Raw genomic sequence first — 19616 nt, 5'->3', positions numbered from 1 at the left:
AGGGTCTGTTTGTACACTGAAAGGGATTTACCTACTAGAGAGAAAGATGATGCAGATTCCAGTGGGCAATAAATGGATGTCTAAAGGGCTAAGATAGCCCAGGATACTTTGCCTCTAGACCTGAAGTGTTGCAGCCTCTCCACAATCACTAAAACCAGAATCAGTTGACTAGCTTCTGTAGAATACTCAGTGCAGGCACGGTTTCTTTGGGGGAACTACGGTTCTTACCCGCTTAGTTTGATTTACAATCTTGTTTTCTATTCTGCTGGTCTAGGGGTCTGTTTTGTGCTGCCACCATGTCGTTTTGCTACTAGGGCTCTGGGGCCTGAAAACAAAGCGCAGCTGTCCCTCGCGCATTCCTCTTACCCAGGACTCTGGTAAGGCAGGATGGTTTGTGCTTGCTCATTAGTTTTAGAGACAGTTTTCCAGTTCTGTGAAGAATGCCATAGAATCTCGATTGGCTTGCTGGTGAGCTGTAGACTGCACAGGGCTATTTTAATTTGCCCTCAAATCATTGAAATTTCTGGCTATGATTTCTTATTTTCCTCTTTTTTTTTTTTTTTTTTTTTTTCCTGACAGAGTTAGTCCTCAGGCCCTGACGTCCTCCCCACTGCTTGCTCTGTGGAAGCTCTCAACTGACGTTTTAAAAAGTACACACATGGAGGCCAGAGGACCACTCTGGGGCATTCCTCTCTCCACCTTTCTGTGAGGGTCCCTGGATTTCCAGCAGTGTCTTTGTTTACTGAAATTGGGTTTACAATTTCATTTACAAGATTGTTTTGGTTGTTCCTCTTTTTAGAATCTCTAGCGCCTTATCACATTCTTTCATATCCTGAACTGTATTCCTTAATTTATCCACCTGCTTATTTGTACAATTCCTGAAGTCATTCATTTCTTTTTCAATTGTCTCTTTGAATTTTTTCTAAAATAATATTTTTATTGGGAATTTATATAGTGCACCCAAATCACACTCATTCGCATTCTTCCCACCCCTGTGTTAGCTTCCCCAAAACAAAACAAAACACCAAGTCATGTTTGTGTTGCCCATATACTCGTCAGATCATTGGCAAGTTCCCAGTGGCCAACCTGGTAAAGATAACTGAGTTTTCCCCACTCCCCTCCCCACAACCCCAAGCTCTGCCTGAAGCCATCAACTGTGAAGAGCTACCCTTCAGTGTTGTGTGATACTTTGACTGTCTTCTGACAAATAAAACTTGCTTGGAGTCAGAGGTTAGAGCCAGACACTAGTTCACCTAAATTAACCATAGAGGTTTGGAGGACTGTAGACAGAGAGGAGACAGGAAGTAGTAAGGCGGGGCAGAGAGTATGTAGGCCTTCTAGATGGAGGAAAGGAAGAAGTAGGAGGCAACTGGTGACTTCCCCCTGCTTCTCTGATCTTTCATGTTCTTTCTGACATCTGACTCTGAGCTTTTATTGACAAAGATTAATTAGATTAATATGTCATCTGGCATCCAACCTTTGGGGCACGATTTCCCAAGATAGCTGCTTGCCTGTGGCTTTGCAGCCACCAGCACCCACTGGAGCTCCATGTGGGAACAGATTATGTTGACATATGAAAACATTATTTGAATTCCAGAGAGAAAAGAATACCAGATGTCACAAGAGACATTGTCCCCAGTAGGAAAGATGACAGAGGTCAATCAAATCAGAAGGAAGGCTGGGTACCCTCCAGCTCCCCATCCGAGGTGTGGTAGCTCTCACTTGGGGTTGAAAACAGAATCATAGAAAATCCAGTTTCTCTCAGAAAGCTTACATGATTACTTTATTGGCAGTGCCTCTAAGGAACAACATTAGCGCTGTGATGTGGCTAGGGCCATGATTCAATGAGGTGCAGGGATCAGGAATAGGAAGGCATCAAGATGGTCTCAGAACGTCAGGACAGTCCGGATACTGAAATATGAAATATAAGATGTTGTTTCACATTTCCAGAACTCACAGTGCCCGGAAGGTAAATAAAGCATGCGTTATGAGTCTCAGTGAAAACTATCTATAACAGACATTTCATACTGGCTATTTGACATACACTTTGTAGAAGCTTTTTAGGCATTGTCTCATTTAAACTTCATCCTAAGCAGTGGCACTATAAGGTCGATTATCATATTTTCTCCATTTTAGAGACTGTGAAAACTGAGGCTTAGCCTTATAAAATGCCCTAGGTCATACATGTGTGTGCAGAGCCTGAACCATCACAGAAGTCCCATCTTTGCTCTTCTCCCATTTCTCCTTCATTTCTGTTGGTCATTTCCCCTACCTTAAAAAGAATCTCTTTCCCTCAACCACCCCATAAAAACAATCTTTCCCCCTACCACTGCAAAAAAAGAATCTTAAAGCTCACCTCTTTCCAGAGCAAAGCAGCTCAAATGCTTCATTTATTTTCTCAAATGGTAAAACATGGGTAATTAACGGTTCCAGTGGAAACTTGTTAGCCATGAAATCAGCCACAAGCTTGGGGACAGAATCTTTACTCTTAAAGCCTGAAAGGAGAGAGCAGCACCGTGAGATCCAGCCAGGGGGCAGGCAGGAGAATTAGACAAGAGATCTTCCAAAGAAACCAAGTTCCTAACAGTGCCCAGGATGCCACCTGAGCGGCAGATGCGGGACTCAAACACCCTCTGCATGGCGTTAATATCTTAGGACATGCCACCTGATGTCAGGGTCCCTGGCTGATGATGGCAGCTCAGTAGATCTTCCCTAGAAATCATAGTGCAGATGTTTATAGCCAAAGGAAGGGAGTGTTCCAAACATTACTGCCTTGGGCTTTCTGTGTCCTGTGAGGCATTTTTGGGCCTTACAGAGACAGAAGTAGAAGGAGCCAGGAGAGCCCTGGCTCATTTATAGGAACCAGAGCAGCCTGTCTTGGGATTTCCTGCATTAGTTCATGCTATAGAAAGAACAGTGATTTTCCTGCTGCCTTCTGAGATCTTTTCTGTTACAAAAGGGAAGAAATTCTGAAAAAAGTTAGGAATTAGATCCTCAAAGCTGGGGAGATGGTTAAAGTAATAGAGTTCTTTGTGTTTTTTTGTAACGTTAGATTTTTATTGATTATCTGGGAATTTCACACAATGCCCCTGATCACACACACCCCTCAGTCCTCCCAGTCCACCCTGTATTCCTGTGACCTCTCTCAAGAAAAAAAAATATACCAAGTCCAGTTCATGTTGCCTATATTCTCACTGGAGCATGGCCAAACTCCCAATGACCGGCTTCCTAGAGAAAACTGAGTCCTTCCTCACCACCACCCCACCAGAAGCCACTAACTGTGGAGAGCAACACTTGAGCATCCCAGTCACAATTTTTAAGAATTCTATTCAATGGCATCTTGTCTAGACTGTTTCTTTTAGGGGTAAGGGTGCAGGTAGACGGAGAGGCTGTCTTGGCAGCTATGTTGATCTCCAGTACAAAAAACAAAACAAATAAACAAAACCAAGTAACATCAAACAGTGGATTCAGTGCTGGGGAAGCCTGTAGCTCTAGGTCTGCAGAGAGGAAGTTGGGAGATTCCTAGGATTGGCTGGCCAGGAAGTCTAGCCTGACCATGAGCTGCAGGCCACTGAGGACCCCGAGTGTCAATGAACAAGGCTGATTGCTCCTGTGTAGCTACTTCAAAGGTTCTCTGTCTCCACACACATCCACATGTCCACCTTGGCACACAAGAACACATACAGAGCTTGATTCTCATCTGTGAATACATACCACCAAATATTGCTCCTTTCCAGGTGCGTCCCAGCAGCAGCGACAAGGGGTTCACAGAGAGGCTTTGAGAATGAGGAGGCACCCCAACAACAACACTTACACCACATGATGCATGGCTGCTTAACAGGGAAGACATCTGGAATATAAATAATATTTAAAGTGGATATTTTTGTGGTCTACTCATGATATACAGTTTCATGTCATATGAAGGTTTGTGCAGAGAAATTTTTTTGAGAGAAAGAGTGAATAAATGAATTTATGCTCAATTCCTCCTTATCCACTAATAAAGAAGCAAGTCTCTTTGTGAGCCTGTGCAGTCTGGGTCCTCCAAGGAGAATATTGTTTCCTCATCACGTGACTCTCAGGCTGCCTATGCATAGGTTCACTCACTGTCATGGTCCATTAATTACAGTTTTGAAGTTTGCACTCTAAGGGAGAATTTTGATGTTGAAGATGTAATGATGACAGCATCTAAAGTTGTCTCTTATCCATTTGTCAACCTCCCTTTTTAATTAGACCCTACTGCGGGGCTGAGATCAAGAACGGGCATGTTTTCAGTGGCTGTGCATCCAATGTGTGCTTTGGTTTTACATTATTCTGTTATCTGTAGACATCCAAGAAGTTTTCACTTTCAATACCTTCATTTAAAATTCTGTAGTAAAAGATGATATTTAATCCTCAAATATGCATGTTGCCTGGTATTTTGATTTTGAAACGTGATATTTAGAAAACAAGATGTTCTCAGAACACGTGGGTATCAGACGTTTAGATCTTCAAATCCACTGTCAACCTAGGCTCAGATGAGCAAACAGGGAGACCGTCTAGTGAATCACAGACAAGGATGACTGTGGGGAAACCAGAACCCCGAGCGTGAAGGACTCCCCATTCACAGAGGTGACGCTAGCCTCTCTTGACATCTTGTCTCAGTTCAAGGCTGAGAAGAATGTCACTCTCAGGGCTCCATTCCCATTCTTTATTACCAACTCTGCCAAAGCTTTCTGGAGGACCTCAGTAATGGTGATTCTTTAGATCTCTGGGGATGCTTCTCTAGAACGCCAGAGGTCTTAGGTTGGCTGATATGTACTGGAGAAGTTACATACTTAGCAATGTATGGTGTTTGCAACTATATGAATAATGTTCATTTTGAAAGTTTAAGCACTGTAAGCTTGGCAATAGCCTTTCTTGTCATTATCCCCAGCTGACTTAATAGAGTGCTTACCACACGGCAGCTGGCTCCATGGTAAGTGTTTTACATTCGCTATGTTGTGTAGATCATAAATAACCCTACAAAATGTGCATCTCTTTTCTTCTTGTTTTCTTTTTTGTTTATTGAAGAGGAGATAGAAGGAGCAGAGTCGGGTAGGGTCCACTCCCTGCGTTGAGGTTGGTGGAAGGGACAGAAAGACAGAGAACCAATATTTGTATTTCTTAAAGTTAGGGGCTACAACAGAATCTATGAATTTTATTTTGAAAAATATTTACTCCAACATGTAGATCTGGGTGTTTTTGTTGCCCGGCATGATGCTGTCTCTGAGATGAAAACATGGTGATCCATTAAAGCAGCCACTCCTGTACATGTTTGATGCGAATGAAATAATACTTGGCCCCATGCTACTCATTATTCCTTTGGGCCACATGATGAGATTGAAAATGCCTTTCAGAATAGTTAATTTCAAATATTAAGAATGTGGAAGAAAATCTATTTGTCTATTTAGGTGCAGAATTTGTTTTTAATTCCCTTGATGAATTAATTTTTTACAAAAACAAAAAATAAACAAACAAAAAATTCAATGAAAAGCTTTCTGTATTAATGATTAATGGAGCATTATTACATGAGAAAAACTCATAGAACTGAAAGGATGAAACGTTTATCACAGCACTGGATTAATCAATAGGAGAAGGAAACTGGAGATGGAAAATTACCATCTAAAATAGCTTTCTGCATGAGATTTCTTTATTGCTGTCTGGAGCACATTATGGATGGCAGAAGGACAGATCTCAAGGCATGCCACAGTACCTACCATGGTGTCAAGGCGACCGATTACTTCAAAGGAGAAGTCCACCCCTCCATCGGTCATCTCCTGGATTACTTCGTGGATGGGTTTGCTGTAGTCTAGAGGGTTGATGCACTCAGTTGCACCCAATTCTTTGGCCTTCTTAAACTTGTCTTTGTTGATGTCCACAGCGATGATCCTGGCTGCTCCAGCTGTTTTACAGCCAATGATGACAGACAGACCGACACCTCCAAGGCCAAACACAGCACAGGTGGAGCCTGGGGTCACCTATGTTTGCAGAAAATACAAAAGATAGACCAAAGAGTGATCTCTAGGAAGTGCTCCAGGCACCTTGCTTTGTCCTCTGTCATGGCCACTCAGACGTCATTCCACCTGCTTCCAAAACCTCTTCTGGCTATAGCTGCCCAAAGGGTACAACATTGGTTCTCAAAATTTGCTCTATATTAGATGTATCTGGGGAGTTACCATTTTTTGTTAATCTCAGGATCCAGTAACAGCCTCTACCAGTTAATTGGAATCTCTGCACGTGGAACTCCATTCTATTTCAATGGGAATCCTCTGTGAGACCAGCTGTTCTGGACGATCTTTGAACTCAACATGGCAATGAATTTCCTCTTACCAGGCCTCACAATAACCTCTTACGTATACACAAAAGCAATTTGTATACATGAAACTGGAAATTTTCTGTAACCCAATAAGCATCTCAGTCAATTCAGCCATCCAAATCAGACCAAATCAAACCGAATTAGAAAATACCCAGGTTTAATGGATTCAGCACTGCCGGAGGGCCTCCTAGCGCCCCCCAACACTCCCAGAGGAGAAAACCATGTGTCTGTTTAATGGGGGTGGGACAGTTTAAATACTCTGTGGGAATGGCTTTGAACATTACTAGCGGAGGGCCTGATGTGGGATTCCCCTCTATATGCTGTGATTACCATTAATTGATAAAGAAACTGCTTTGGACCTAGAACAGGTCAGAACAGGGCTAGGTGAGGAAAACTAAACTGAATGCTGGGAGAAAGAAGACAGAGTCAGGAGACGCCATGGAGCCACCAGAGGAGAAGACACAAGCAGCAAGGTGAAACCTTGCTGGTAGGCCATGAGCCTCATGGTAAAATATAAAATAATAAAAATGGTTAATTTAAGAGATAAGAGTGAACTGAAAAATATGCATACACAAATAGACCAAGCAGTATTGTAATTAATACAGTTTCTGTGTGATTATTTGAGTTATGGGCAGCCTGGAACAAACAAGCAGCCTCCTTACAACAGGGGCCACCATTTGGTGGGCTTTCTGAGATGCAGCAGGGTTTGGAGAGAGATGGGAGAGGGGGCCTGGGATGGAGCTTGCACTAAAACATCTCAGACTGTTTGGATATATGGATGCCAGGGACTGGAGTGAAGTTTGTACCCAAACAGAAACAAATGATCATGGTTACTCCAGGAGACTGCAGGGTAGTCCAACCACCCTTCAATTATTAACTCCTTGGTTCACTATCGTTCAGTAGGCACAACCAGGGTAACTGGAGCAGAAGTCATCTGGGAAGCATTGACAAGTCATCCCTGGCTTAACAGAAAAGTGGACAGCAAACTTTAAGAAAATACAGCAAGAGACCAATGTTGTCTTTGTGAGACTTTAAGCCTGACTTTTAGAAGCAAATGAAAAAATACTGAAACAACAGCTGCTCTGTATTTTAATAATAATGATTGAAATCCTTGATCACAAGTACCTATGGTTTGCGAGGCTCACTCAGTCCTCCTGCTGAAACAGATAAGCAACTGCACAAGGAATAACTACATTTAGGGTTGAAGCTAATGAAATAAATATAGAATGTAATTATTGAACATAAAACATTTACTTTCTCATAACTCAGAATCAGCATTATTTTCATCTATAATAAAGAAGTGAATTTTCTTCAGCATTCAAATTCCTTTTGGGTTTATTTTCCTATTAACATTTTAATCAACACTATCTACCTATGAAAATGATGTAAGCAAATCCTAGAGTCATAGACTGGCATTTTAAAGGATCTACTAACAAACTTGCTCAGGATATAGTAGGTCACTCACGGTTGAGGTTAGCTAAAGGAGCACTGTCTCTCATGCGATGTGCACACACTAAGAGACAGAAACAGTAGGAAAGATAGACCTCTAACACCACCTAAGTTTAGGTTTGCTGGAAAAAGTTGCTGTTAAGGTTTGTTCTCAATCCCCATTAAAAAGAGACACCCGGTCTGCATCTGGCCATTATCAAAGCTCATGTTCATCGTGATGCTTTTTCAAAGAACACCATGCAGCTCAGAGGGGCTGCACTGGTTCAGTGCCTTTAAGTCCTGGTTCATCACTAAGCCTCGGTTTTCTTTTCAGGAAATTTCCACCACGCAGGCAGGTTGTCTGTCGGTAGCAGTGCTGGTCTTTATTTTAAAAATACTGGTGGCAGCATTTGTGCTATGCGGATGTCCCCACTTCGGCTTACTTTAGAGATAACAGTGATGACGTCTCCACTTTAAAATCTTCCATTGGTCCCAAATGGCCAAGCGTTCCAGTTTCTGACTCTTGAAAACATGTTTTATTGCTCAAGTGTATCTTGGGACTGGGACATAACAGAGCTTTGCAGACAGCAGCAAATCCAAGGTGTTACAGCTGCGGATCTACATAAGTTTCAAATAATTTCTGTGAGAGGCCAGTTTATTTGCGAACTAGGCAGAACTGGATGCATATTATTATAGAGCTTTTCTTTGAGTGTGTGGAGGGAATTCTCGCTGGAGTTGGACAATCCTATATCTTTTCTACAAAAACTCTATCTGACGCCTATGTAAATTCTTTCATTTGGTCCCAACAATATGCACGTAGCTTGGTCCATGGGCTACTGTCCATCCTACCTTGGCGACTTTGACAGCAGAGCCATAGCCAGTTGAGAACCCACAGCCGATGAGGCAGACTTTGTCCAGGGGTGAAGCCCCATCGATTTTAGCCACTGCCATCTCATCTACCACAGTGTACTGGGAGAAGGTGCTAGTGCACATGAAGTTGTAGATTGGTTTTCCCTTGCAGGTGAACCTGGTGGTGCCATCAAGCAAAGTCCCCCGAGGCTGTGCAATACTAGCCAGTGAAACACAGCAAACAAAGGACATGAGACAGAGGAAAACCAGTGTGCAACCTAATTGTTCAAGAAGACAATAAGAAACCACTGTGTAAACTAACAGTGCAAGAAGACAATAAGAAACCTACCTCTTTACACATAAGTTGCCCTCCGGGTGCTTGCAGATTCTGCAATTTCCACATTGGGGAGAGAAGAGCGGGATGACTTTATCACCTGGAAGGGGAACAAGAAAAATGGCTTAAATGTCTACCTAGAAATAATAAGTGAGGAATATGAAGACTACATGTAGAGATATGTGTCCTTGAAAGGCTCCTAGGAAATAGAGCCCAACTGCACTATGTAATGCTTGGGTCATTGCTGTTCATCCAGGTTGCTATGTGCCTGAAGTTTTCTGAAACAAAAGGGAAATGTAAAAACAGCTACATCTACTGATGAGCAGTTAACTTTCAATGTGTGCCTCAGTTGCTCTTGGATGCTTTCCACGTATTAGGCCTAGTCAACTCGTAGATATACTCACTGCTAAGTATAAATATATACTTTAGTTGCCATAAGTTGCTGAGATGTTGGACAACTCTGAAATTTTTTATAATAGTTAAAATGAAACTAAAATAAGACCAAAGACAATATAGGAAATATTTCATAATAAAAATAAGACCAACTAAACTTAATCATAAGATAAACTTCAAATGAGAATTTTGAGTAGCTACTTTTTTACTTCTTAAAAAGATATCCTGTTTTTGTGTATTTCCGAGTACCATGTGTGTGCTCTTGTGTGTGGTGCCCTTGAAGGCCAGCAGAGGGCGCTGGGTCCCGAGCACTGGAGTTACAGGCTGTCAACTGTCTAATGGATGACCTCACCACCAAGTCGTTTCTCCATCACCCAGGTTTTAGTTTTTCAAAGTGATTGTGCTTCTCTTCTTATGAAACGAATGCTTTAAGAATAATCTTAGTTGTTTTTGAGGACACAGACTAAAATGTGACAGAGAAGGGACGACTTGCTCTGGACATCTCAGTCCTTAACAATGAGTTAGAGATTTCCCCTGAGAAAGAAGAGGCAACTTTTTTTTTAGATAATTGTTTATGAACTATCAATTTTTTCTGCTATAGACAAAGCATCCTGAGAAGTAAAGGTATTGTTTTACTCTAAATTTGTTTCCAAATAAAGGAAACAGAAAAGCTTAACTCCAGCCAGACGAGTTGTTTCTTTATTTTCTGGTTATTTGGAATGAGAAAGACGTCTGACTCTACTGGCTAAAGTGATCTTTTTGGAGATAAACATAAGTTTGTTTTTAAATCACATGTGCTACCTATGTTATTGTACAAATCAATGACCTGATCACTATGCTTCACAGATAAAATGAATGTGTGATGACACCACAGAAAATTTATTTTAACCAACCTTTACATCCAAAAACAGAGTTAAAGTAAAAACATGAATAAAGCAAAAAGCAATGTGCAAACCACCACCTTCAGCCCAACTAGTGATAATACAATGGTGTTTGTGTTTAAAGGCCTTTGGCTATATTTTTCCCTCTGTGTTTTCCTCTTACATTATGTTTCTATATAGAAGAAGGAGGGACATATAGGAGAAGAGGAAGCCATCATGTGCATGCAATGTGGTTAAACCTACGGCATCCCACAAGAGAGGCATCCTGAAGCCAGGCGAGCAGTCGGGTCTCTGAACTCAGCACAGAGTTGCTTCCCTACACCTAGGCACTCAGAACCTGGACCTGCAGCTCTTGCCTTTGCCCTGTTTGTAGGTCTGTTTGGATCCTGAAAAATCCCTGGTGCTCAGCGACACTGAAGTAGAAGTTAGCAGATTGTGAACTCTGAAGTTCACATTGGGGACTCTAACTTGGCACCTGACATATTGTAGATAATAAATTGATATAAAAAGAGATAAGACATGATTGGATGCCACAGGACTGAGGCATGCAGGGCGGAAGAGGTGGAAATCTAGTGACCTTGTGTCAGATTATATGTCTCCTACTTCCTGGGCTCCTCTTTTGGGATGGATGTGCTTGGATCAATCAGAGAGAAAGCACAAACCCTGAGGGAAAAGAATTTTGTACCTGGTTTGACAGAAGTCACCTCTTCTCCAGTGCTCTCCACGATACCAGCTCCCTCGTGGCCTAGAACTGCAGGAAGTGGTGTACTCAGGCTTCCATCAACCACATGATCGTCCGTACGGCAGACCGACGTGGCGACCATCTACAGGTTAGAGATAGAGTTTGCTGAGCCGTGATAGCGATTGAGGAGGTATAGCACATCTATTCTGAATTTGTGCTTCTGAGGAGCCTGCTAACAATTCCTATTGCTTACCGATTCAATTTAGGTCCATGATTTTCCTGTGCTTTTGTATCTTTTCCCAGTTAAACAGCTTAAGCATCAAGGATCATCCTGTGAATTAAGGGACCCTAAAAAAATGTAGTTTATACAACATACAAAAAAATGTATACATTGTTATAGAGTTAGAGCTGGGAAATGAGCATCAAGAAATTACCTAGTATTACCTAATTACCTAATATTACTTGCTTTTGGAGTCAAGATGTTTAGCACTTTACAAACACATAAACATAAGAATATGTTCAGGGATTATGTTAAACTTTGAACTTTAAGCAGTTGATGTCAACAGCTAGGCTCAGCATCAGGCTCATTCATTGTAGGGGTGAGCATATGAAACGGGATGTTAATGGACTTTCGGACGCTTCTATGGAGTATTTCCTGAGTTTTTTAAACCTAATATTTTAGATGGTGGAAAGGGACTTTACCTTAATGCGAACTTCATGGGCCTTGGGGGGTGCGACTTCTATGTCCTCGATGGAGAAGGGCTTCTTGGTCTCCCATAGCACAGCTGCTTTGCACTTGATCACCTGGAAGATGAAGTGTCACTGCAGCTCCAAGGGGATCACCGCAACTGTGTCTCTCTATTTCCCATGCCCAGCGTCTGTCCTAGGTCTGCACCCATTGTTACATAGAAATGGACACTTCTCATTTACAAGGAGTGAAAACACCCTGAGAAACCTGTGACACCATAGTAGAAGGTCAGGAAAAGAAAGGGCATACACCGGGATGTTCTTTCAGGCCATGCTTGCACTACATTTTTTTTTGAAGTCACTGGTACTGTTCTGAAAAAGGATGTTTGACTGAAATCTTGGATCGATGTGGGATTATCTTCCATATGCTGTGAGTATGCTTTATTACCATTGGTTAATAAAGAGGTTGTCTTGGCCTATGGCAGTCAGAATATAACCAGGTTGGAAGAGATATATAGAGAGAGTAGGTAAAGTCAGGGAGATGCCATGCAGCAGACAAAGGAGAAAGACGGCCAACGGAACCCTACCGGTACCCACAGACTACCACAGTCATTTCTATTAATACATAGGTTAATAGAAATGGATAATTTAAGATACAAGAGCTAACTGGGAATACACTTGTGCCATTCGCCAAACAATGTTGTAATCAATAAAGTTTCCATGTGGTTATTCAGGTCTGGGCGGCCAGGAAACGAACCAACGCCTCCGCTTACATTGGATATATGTTTAATTTTAAATTATAATTATCAATATATTTTTGAAGTGCTACTTTGTGCATTCCAGGTAAGTACTCTGTCACAGAGAACTCCCAGGCTTTGGATTTCTGAGACAATATTCTAATGAGCTTCCCAGTCTGCCTTTGAACTAGGAACCTTTTTGTCTTGGCCTTCCTAGCACTGAGATTTCAGGGAGGGTCTATCATACCTGGCTACATTGTTATTTTGCTGTTGTAGGCAGTATAAACTCAAGCTGATGATCACCATAGCGTTGTTACTGACCCTACACCTAAAAGCCTTGATTCCCTAGTCCCTCAATTCTTGTTTGGTTGATAGGATTGGGTTTCCACTTATGCTGCATGAATTCCGTCTTTCTTTTAACTTTTTCAGTCATTCTTTATCCTAACTACTTTCCTTGAAATGTGATATGCCATCCTAAACATGACCAGGAGTGAAAGAAAATAAAGTGAATTGGAACAAAACTACTGGCGACTGCCCCTTCTGTGCCGATTCTCCACCCATCTTTTCTATACTGAATCGTGCCACACCGAAGATGCAGAAGTCTCCAACCCCTGTTCTCACTGTGAGCTGTTGGACCTTTGACCCACTCCTAAAACAGCCCCTGTGCCAACAGAAACACAGGCGATATAATTAGGCAGTTGGATAGCACAGATCAGTTAATTATGCTGAATGACTGCTTGCATGATTCGGTACCACACACAGACTGAAGAAGAAAGATGAATTTGTGTTAAACATAGTACCATATGTATGCATTTTTACTGTTTATAAGTGATTCAGTTTTTCTTAGAATTAGTTTTATATAAAAGGTGGGTGATTTTTTTTTTAAGAGAGAAGAGACAGTTCTATAGAGATTCTAGAGATTTTATGAATTGTGCAGTAATGGACTCCTCCAAATCACAGTGTGCATGGGAATGTAATCTTACCGTGGATGATCCTAAAGTGTTGAAATTAATCTACCTCTTTCAGAAATTTTACCAAAGTTTAAAGGGACAGTTTTATTATGTTCCTGAGTCAAATTTCTCTTACAAAACTTGTATCAGACTTTTCTTTTTTCATAAGAAAGCTAAGATTACAAAGAATAGCAGGCTATGGAATCGTGATTTGAGTAAAGACCTCTCTGATAAAGATCTCTTTAAACCTTTCTGTTTACAGGGTAGTCACCATCGGCTCAGAATGAATTCCCTGTGCTGCAGAGTTAGTGAGGAGGTGAGGACGTCCCCAGATCCAGAGTCTGTGCTCTTGTTAAAGATATTTAGCAGCAGCTGGGCTGCACTGTAGTCCAGGGCACACCCTGTGCTATAGCACACACTACACACTGCCTTTCAGTGCATGTCATTCTAAGTTAGAAGTCAGCATCTTTTAGCATGTTAATGAGACTATATTCCCAACAGCAAGACCTTTTTCTTACTTTTCCGGCTGTGCTCATGTTGTCTGTCCTCGCTGCTGGCAGGAGATTGATGGGTCCCTGTAGGCTTTCCCCTCCTGCAGTGCACTTGTCCTAGGTTGCACACAGATTTTGTTAGCTGGGGTGTCATCTGATGCCACACGTGATCTGGCCATTCATGACACGCCCATCAGTTTATCCTTACTGCACATTAACTGAAAACTAAGGGTACTGCCTGGCCTGTCAAGGAAAACTTGTTCTGAGAATGTGGTGTTGGGGACATTCTGCTTTCATTAGGCTCCACACTTCCTTTTTCACCTATCTCCCCTCTCTCGGTTCACTCTTCCCCTGTTTCAGCTGCACTCTCCCCTTTCTCAGACAGGTTAGAGGTCTGCTTTCCTTTGCTAGGGAAAGCAGTAACTTAAAGTCTACATGGAGCATAGTAAGGAGGACAGGAGACAATTCAGGGCAGATGGGGTAGATGGACAGAACCTCAGGAGAGGAAGGTTTGGCATCCAGTCCTGTTCAAAGCAGAGAGGCACCCTCAAGCACAGAAAAGGTGCTGGGACCCCTGGAATTTCTGCAGCACACACTACTGGTCAGCAATGACCAAGATCCTCAGGCAGGCATGAAGCTGGTCCAGAGAGTGACAGTCATGACTAAGAGAGAGACTCCACTCCTTCCAGGAGACAGTGCCTACAGCATGCCCTATCTCTCCTGCTAGGAGAACTTGAGCATATCTCCTTGCTCTTTGCCCATGGTCTCCTTCTATGTAAGATAAGGATGAGTTCAAGTGTCATTTCAATGACTGTGGGGAACGAGTAGAACAGTGCGCACATGTGCTGATCATGGAGCCACATGGGTAGGGGCAGCTCAGTGAGTTCCAGCTACAACTGGCATGCCTGAACACAAGCTCAGAATACACTGGAGTAGAAAGGCAGAGAGTGCGCAGTCAGCTCTGCAGTAAGCGCTAGGAGACAAAGCTATTCTCACGGAGGACTCAGGAGACTTTAAAGAGCTTGCACTTGGTCTAAAGAATGAATGTTTAGTCAAATGGGCCAAAAGTCCCTTAATTCTTGTCCAGTGTCCTTTGTTTAATTGCCTAAGTTTGGGTGCGAGAACATGCATTGGATTTTTATTGAGTATTGTGTTTGCTACCAATATTAGTGGGCCGTAGTACATACTACTCCTTATGCAAATAAGCTTATGTACATAAGCATACACTTTACATTTCTCTAGGGCTGTCAAAGGAACAATAATGCTATCCATGTCCAATTTTAATTATGCTGGTGTAGACAGCTTATTAGAGGTCACATGATCAAATCAGGAACGGCCTCCAGAGAATGGCTGTCACCCTACCACCTATCTTTGTTTACCATGGTCTTGATAGCAGTCAGATGTCCCACTAGGTCCAAAGTCCAATACCTTTAAGAGTCCCACAAGAGTACTGTCTTTCCACTGTCATGGAAGGGCACAGTTTTTCTATCCAGCCCAGATTTGTAAGAAGTTAGTGGATGTTTATTATGCTCTCACGACCTTAGCGGGAGTTCTTCCTACATTGTTACACAATCTTAAGAGCAGCATGATGAGAGAGGTTTTCTTAGCCAGTATTACAGGTGAGGTAAGAGAAGTGTGGAGATTTCCTAATGCCCTTTCTAAGACAGCAAGCATGCAACTGTGGGCGGGCAGGCTGGTGTTACCGAGCTTTATGGTGTGGCCACACTGGCAGATCACTATAACATCCAAGGACAGTGGATTTTGAACTTGTATTTTAACAACTTATCTTAGGGATCATTCATATTTTCTCCCTCCTTATTTTCCTCTTTTTCTCCCTTCCTCCTTTTCTCTCTCTTCCTCCCTCTCTCCCTCCTTCCCTACCTCCCTTACTTCTTTCCTCTCTCCCTCCATCTCTGAATGAGCATTGTTTTTAATTCTTCTGCCTTTTGGCTAGAGTCTGTCACTCATGTGGACCAGGTGCCCAGTTTGGGTTTGATGTCTCGTTCTGACACCTTCAAGTATACCAAGAGAACTGAGATGTCTCGAGGGTGGACATCCATACTGTCTTGCAAGGTGCCATAAAATGGTAATCGGTACTGCCAGGACCTTAACACAAAGCTCCCTAATTAAGAGACACATGCTCTCTGTACTGCCAAGATGGCATGGGGCAGTCCAAAGTTCATTCAGCTCTTTACTCACAAAGGTAGGCTCCATATTTTGTAAAATCTAAGGGGAAAAAAACATACAGATGGCCCGAAATTAATACGTCATCCTATTCAACTTCAGACTTTTGTAGGCCAAAGATTTTGGCAACATAACTCTGGTTAATATTTACCTAACAGATATTTGGGAAAGAGAACGTCATTTATTTATACTTTGTGTGTGTAAAGAATCAAGTAGCCTTCAACTGTTGCAAGCAGCAAAAATTCTACCTCCTGGGTTAATGTTCTTAATCAAGACAAATCCAACACTAGATATCAAGAAGTTGCACAACATTTTACTTTGATCCTGAAGCCAAAGCTTCAAAGAGAGTGGCTGTGATCTTTCTTTCCCCCACATAGAATGTATCACCAGTTTGGATCCTGATTTTGACGTAAACAATATGAAGAAAGTGTTGGCAATATTTATCCACAGACATTGCTGTTCAAGGTTTTAGAAATGATCTCATAGTTGCTCAATAGCAGAGGTAGTCAGGGATCCTCTGCAGTGTTCTGAGCTCAGCTAAAAAGATTGGCATGTTTAGCACATGTGGTAGATTCTGTAGATCATGCAGTATAGCTTTATGCACACCGTCCTCCTGAAGGTGGTACAGAAACAGAAGCACAATTGGATACGGGTACTATACTGCAGATGATAGAGACCCCACGGACTTAGTAATGCAGAATCAGAACACTGTAAATACAGACACAGTTATTTAAGGATAAATGGTGATTTTTTTCATAGCATAGTGCTATTTCTGTTGGCTGTCATATTATATCCCCAGTCACAGATAAAGTTTACCATGAGGCTGTTTGGCTGTTTTACTCAGCTACTCAGCTCCTGGGTGAACGATGTGCTGTGCAGAAAGGCCATGCCTGGGTCTGTATTTTACAGTGTTTTCCCATGGGTTCTTCCACTATTTTCAAAGTTTTCAGGGTCTTATTAAGACCTTCAACTCACCTGGAATATTGATTTTTATATAAGAAAGAAGATGGGGACTCTGGTTTGATTCTGTATATGGTCTTATGCTTTTCGCAGAAACATTTCTTGGAGGCTGGCTTTTCATTTTATTTTGTTTTCTAGTGTTTGTTTTCAGTACCTTTGTTAAAAATCATTTCATTGTAACCAAGTCACTGTAAAAGTCATACAGATCTCTCATCAATGGAAGTAATAGTTCATTCTGGAGCCAAGTATTAGTATTAGCATAGCCTGAGAGTACAGATATAGGTTACCCCAAATGCTATGTCCCAACAAAGCAGGACTTTTGTGAAGTTGCTATGGAAACAGAACAAAGTGTAAATAAATTAAGATACTTTGCAAATACATTGGTCGGGGTAGGTCATTCAGGTGGGGCTCAAACCGGGTGGTGGAATGTCCAGGCCTCAGGTGTGAGCTTATCAGGTTCTAAGGTTTTGGGTTGATGGAGGAGAGGGTCTGTTTGTACACTGAAAGGGATTTACCTACTAGAGAGAAAGATGATGCAGATTCCAGTGGGCAATAAATGGATGTCTAAAGGGCTAAGATAGCCCAGGATACTTTGCCTCTAGACCTGAAGTGTTGCAGCCTCTCCACAATCACTAAAACCAGAATCAGTTGACTAGCTTCTGTAGAATACTCAGTGCAGGCACGGTTTCTTTGGGGGAACTACGGTTCTTACCCATCTTGTTTTCTATTCTGCTGGTCTGGGGGTCTGTTTTGTGCTGCCACCATGTCATTTTGCTACTAGGGCTCTGGGGCCTGAAAACCAAGCTTGGCTGTGCCTTGGCATTCCCCTCACCCAGGACTCTGGTAAGGCAGGATGGTTTGTGCTTCCTCATTAGTCTTAGAGACAGATTTCCAGTTCTGTGAAGAATGCCATAGAATCTCGATCGGCTTGCTGGTGAGCTATAGACTGCACAGGGCTATTTTAATTTGCCCTCAAATCATTGAAATTTCTGGCTATGATTTCTTATTTTCCTCTTTTTTTTTTTTTCCTGACAGAGTTAGTCCTCAGGCCCTGACGTCCTTCCCACGGCTTGCTCTGTGGAAGCTCTCAACTGACGTTTTAAAAAGTACACATATGGAGGCCAGAGGACCACTCTGGGGCGAGTCTCTCTCCACCTTTCTGTGAGGGTCCCTGGATTTCACAGCAGTGTCTTTGTTTACTGAAATTGGGTTTACAATTTCATTTACAAGATTGTTTTGGTTGTTCCTCTTTTTAGAATCTCTAGCGCCTTATCACATTCTTTCATATCCTGAATTGTATTCTTTAATTTATGCACCTGCTTATTTGTACAATTCCTGAAGTCATTCGTTCCTTTTTCAATTGTCTCTTTGAATTTTTCTTAAAATAGTATTTTTTATTTTTTACTGTCATACTATATTTAACTGGAGTTCTAGAAAAGACAAGGCTCTTCCATGGTAATACAAAGCAGATCACGGGTGTCTGGTGGGGACACTGCAAACAGTGGCCTTGGAAGGGGCAGGAGGAAATTCCAGCTGGGTGGAGATGTTCTGATGAGGGAGAGATTTAAGGCCTAGGTACCTTGCAAAATCATACAGATAAATAGGAATAAAAAGAAAGCATAGCATGAGCATAGATTTTCATTGAAATATTTTAATGTTTAAATGATGTGCAAGCAGTTTCAACACGGATTAAATTAAGAGATTTCCAGACCCACTACTGTGTGATGCAGTAGAATCCACTACAGAAATAAAGGCCCACAGGGGCTGGAGAGATAACCAGTGCCTAAGCCGGCTGGCTGCTCTTTCAGAGGACCCAGAACCACATAGTGGCTCCCAATCAGCTGTAAGTCTAGTCTGGGGGATCTGTTGCCCTCTTCTAGCCTCCAAAGGCACAAGATACACACATGGTGCACAGTCACATATGCAGTCCAAAACACCCATATACATTTTAAAAAATAATTAAATAATAAAGGCACAGGCTAAGTGATATATATAGATGTGTGTCATGCGTGTTGTGAACATACAGGGTGTTAAAATAGTATTTTTATTGGGAATTTATATAGTGCACCCAAATCACACTCATTCGCATTCTTCCCACCCCTGTGTTAGCTTCCCCAAAACAAAACAAAACAAAACAAAACACCAAGTCATGTTTGTGTTGCCCATATACTCGTCAGGTCATTGGCAAGTTCCCAGTGGCCAACCTGGTAAAGATAACTGAGTTTTCCCCACTCCCCTCCCCACAACCCCAAGCTCTGCCTGAAGCCATCAACTGTGAAGAGCTACCCTTCAGTGTTGTGTGATACTTTGACTGTCTTCTGACAAATAAAACTTGCTTGGAGTCAGAGGTTGGAGCCAGATGCTAGTTGACCTGAATTAACCATAGAGGTTTGGAGGACTGTAGACAGAGAGGAGACAGGAAGTAGTAAGGCGGGGCAGAGAGTATGTAGGCCTTCTAGATGGAGGAAAGGAAGAATTAGGAGGCAACTGGTGACTTCCCCCTGCTTCTCTGATCTTTCATGTTCTTTCTGACATCTGACTCTGAGCTTTTATTGACAAAGATTAATTAGATTAACATGTCATCAGGCATCCAACCTTTGGGGCACGATTTCCCAAGATAGCTGCTTGCCTGTGGCTTTGCAGCCACCAGCACCCACTGGAGCTCCATGTGGGAACTGAGTCCACAGAATTTTCCTTCCCACCCCT

At 42.2% G+C, this 19616-nt stretch overlaps 1 protein-coding gene across 4 annotated transcripts; it reads right to left on the bottom strand.

The window, feature by feature from the left end:
• Positions 1-1755: 1755 nt before the first annotated feature.
• On the bottom strand, positions 1756-13911 carry LOC119801409 (alcohol dehydrogenase 1-like). 4 transcript variants are annotated; one of them, XM_038311990.1, is made up of 9 exons: positions 13794-13911; positions 11604-11705; positions 10905-11043; positions 8961-9045; positions 8612-8831; positions 5736-5996; positions 3715-3850; positions 2357-2495; positions 1756-1911 (listed from the first exon to the last, which is right to left on the bottom strand). In XM_038311990.1, exons 1-9 carry the CDS (start codon positions 13809-13811, stop codon positions 1887-1889), a joined length of 1125 nt encoding a protein of 374 aa, XP_038167918.1. In that variant the 5' UTR covers positions 13812-13911; the 3' UTR covers positions 1756-1886. The 4 variants fall into 4 exon arrangements, with proteins under 4 accessions (XP_038167918.1, XP_038167921.1, XP_038167919.1 ...); XM_038311993.1 differs by having other exon boundaries at positions 13783-13855; XM_038311991.1 differs by lacking the exon at positions 13794-13911 and adding an exon at positions 11155-11249 and having other exon boundaries at positions 11604-11692.
• Positions 13912-19616: the final 5705 nt, after the last annotated feature.

This window comes from Arvicola amphibius, chromosome 14 (genome assembly GCF_903992535.2).
Source record: "Arvicola amphibius chromosome 14, mArvAmp1.2, whole genome shotgun sequence".
NCBI classification, from domain to species: domain Eukaryota; kingdom Metazoa; phylum Chordata; class Mammalia; order Rodentia; family Cricetidae; genus Arvicola; species Arvicola amphibius.
This window is presented reverse-complemented; position numbering and strand designations above follow the sequence as displayed.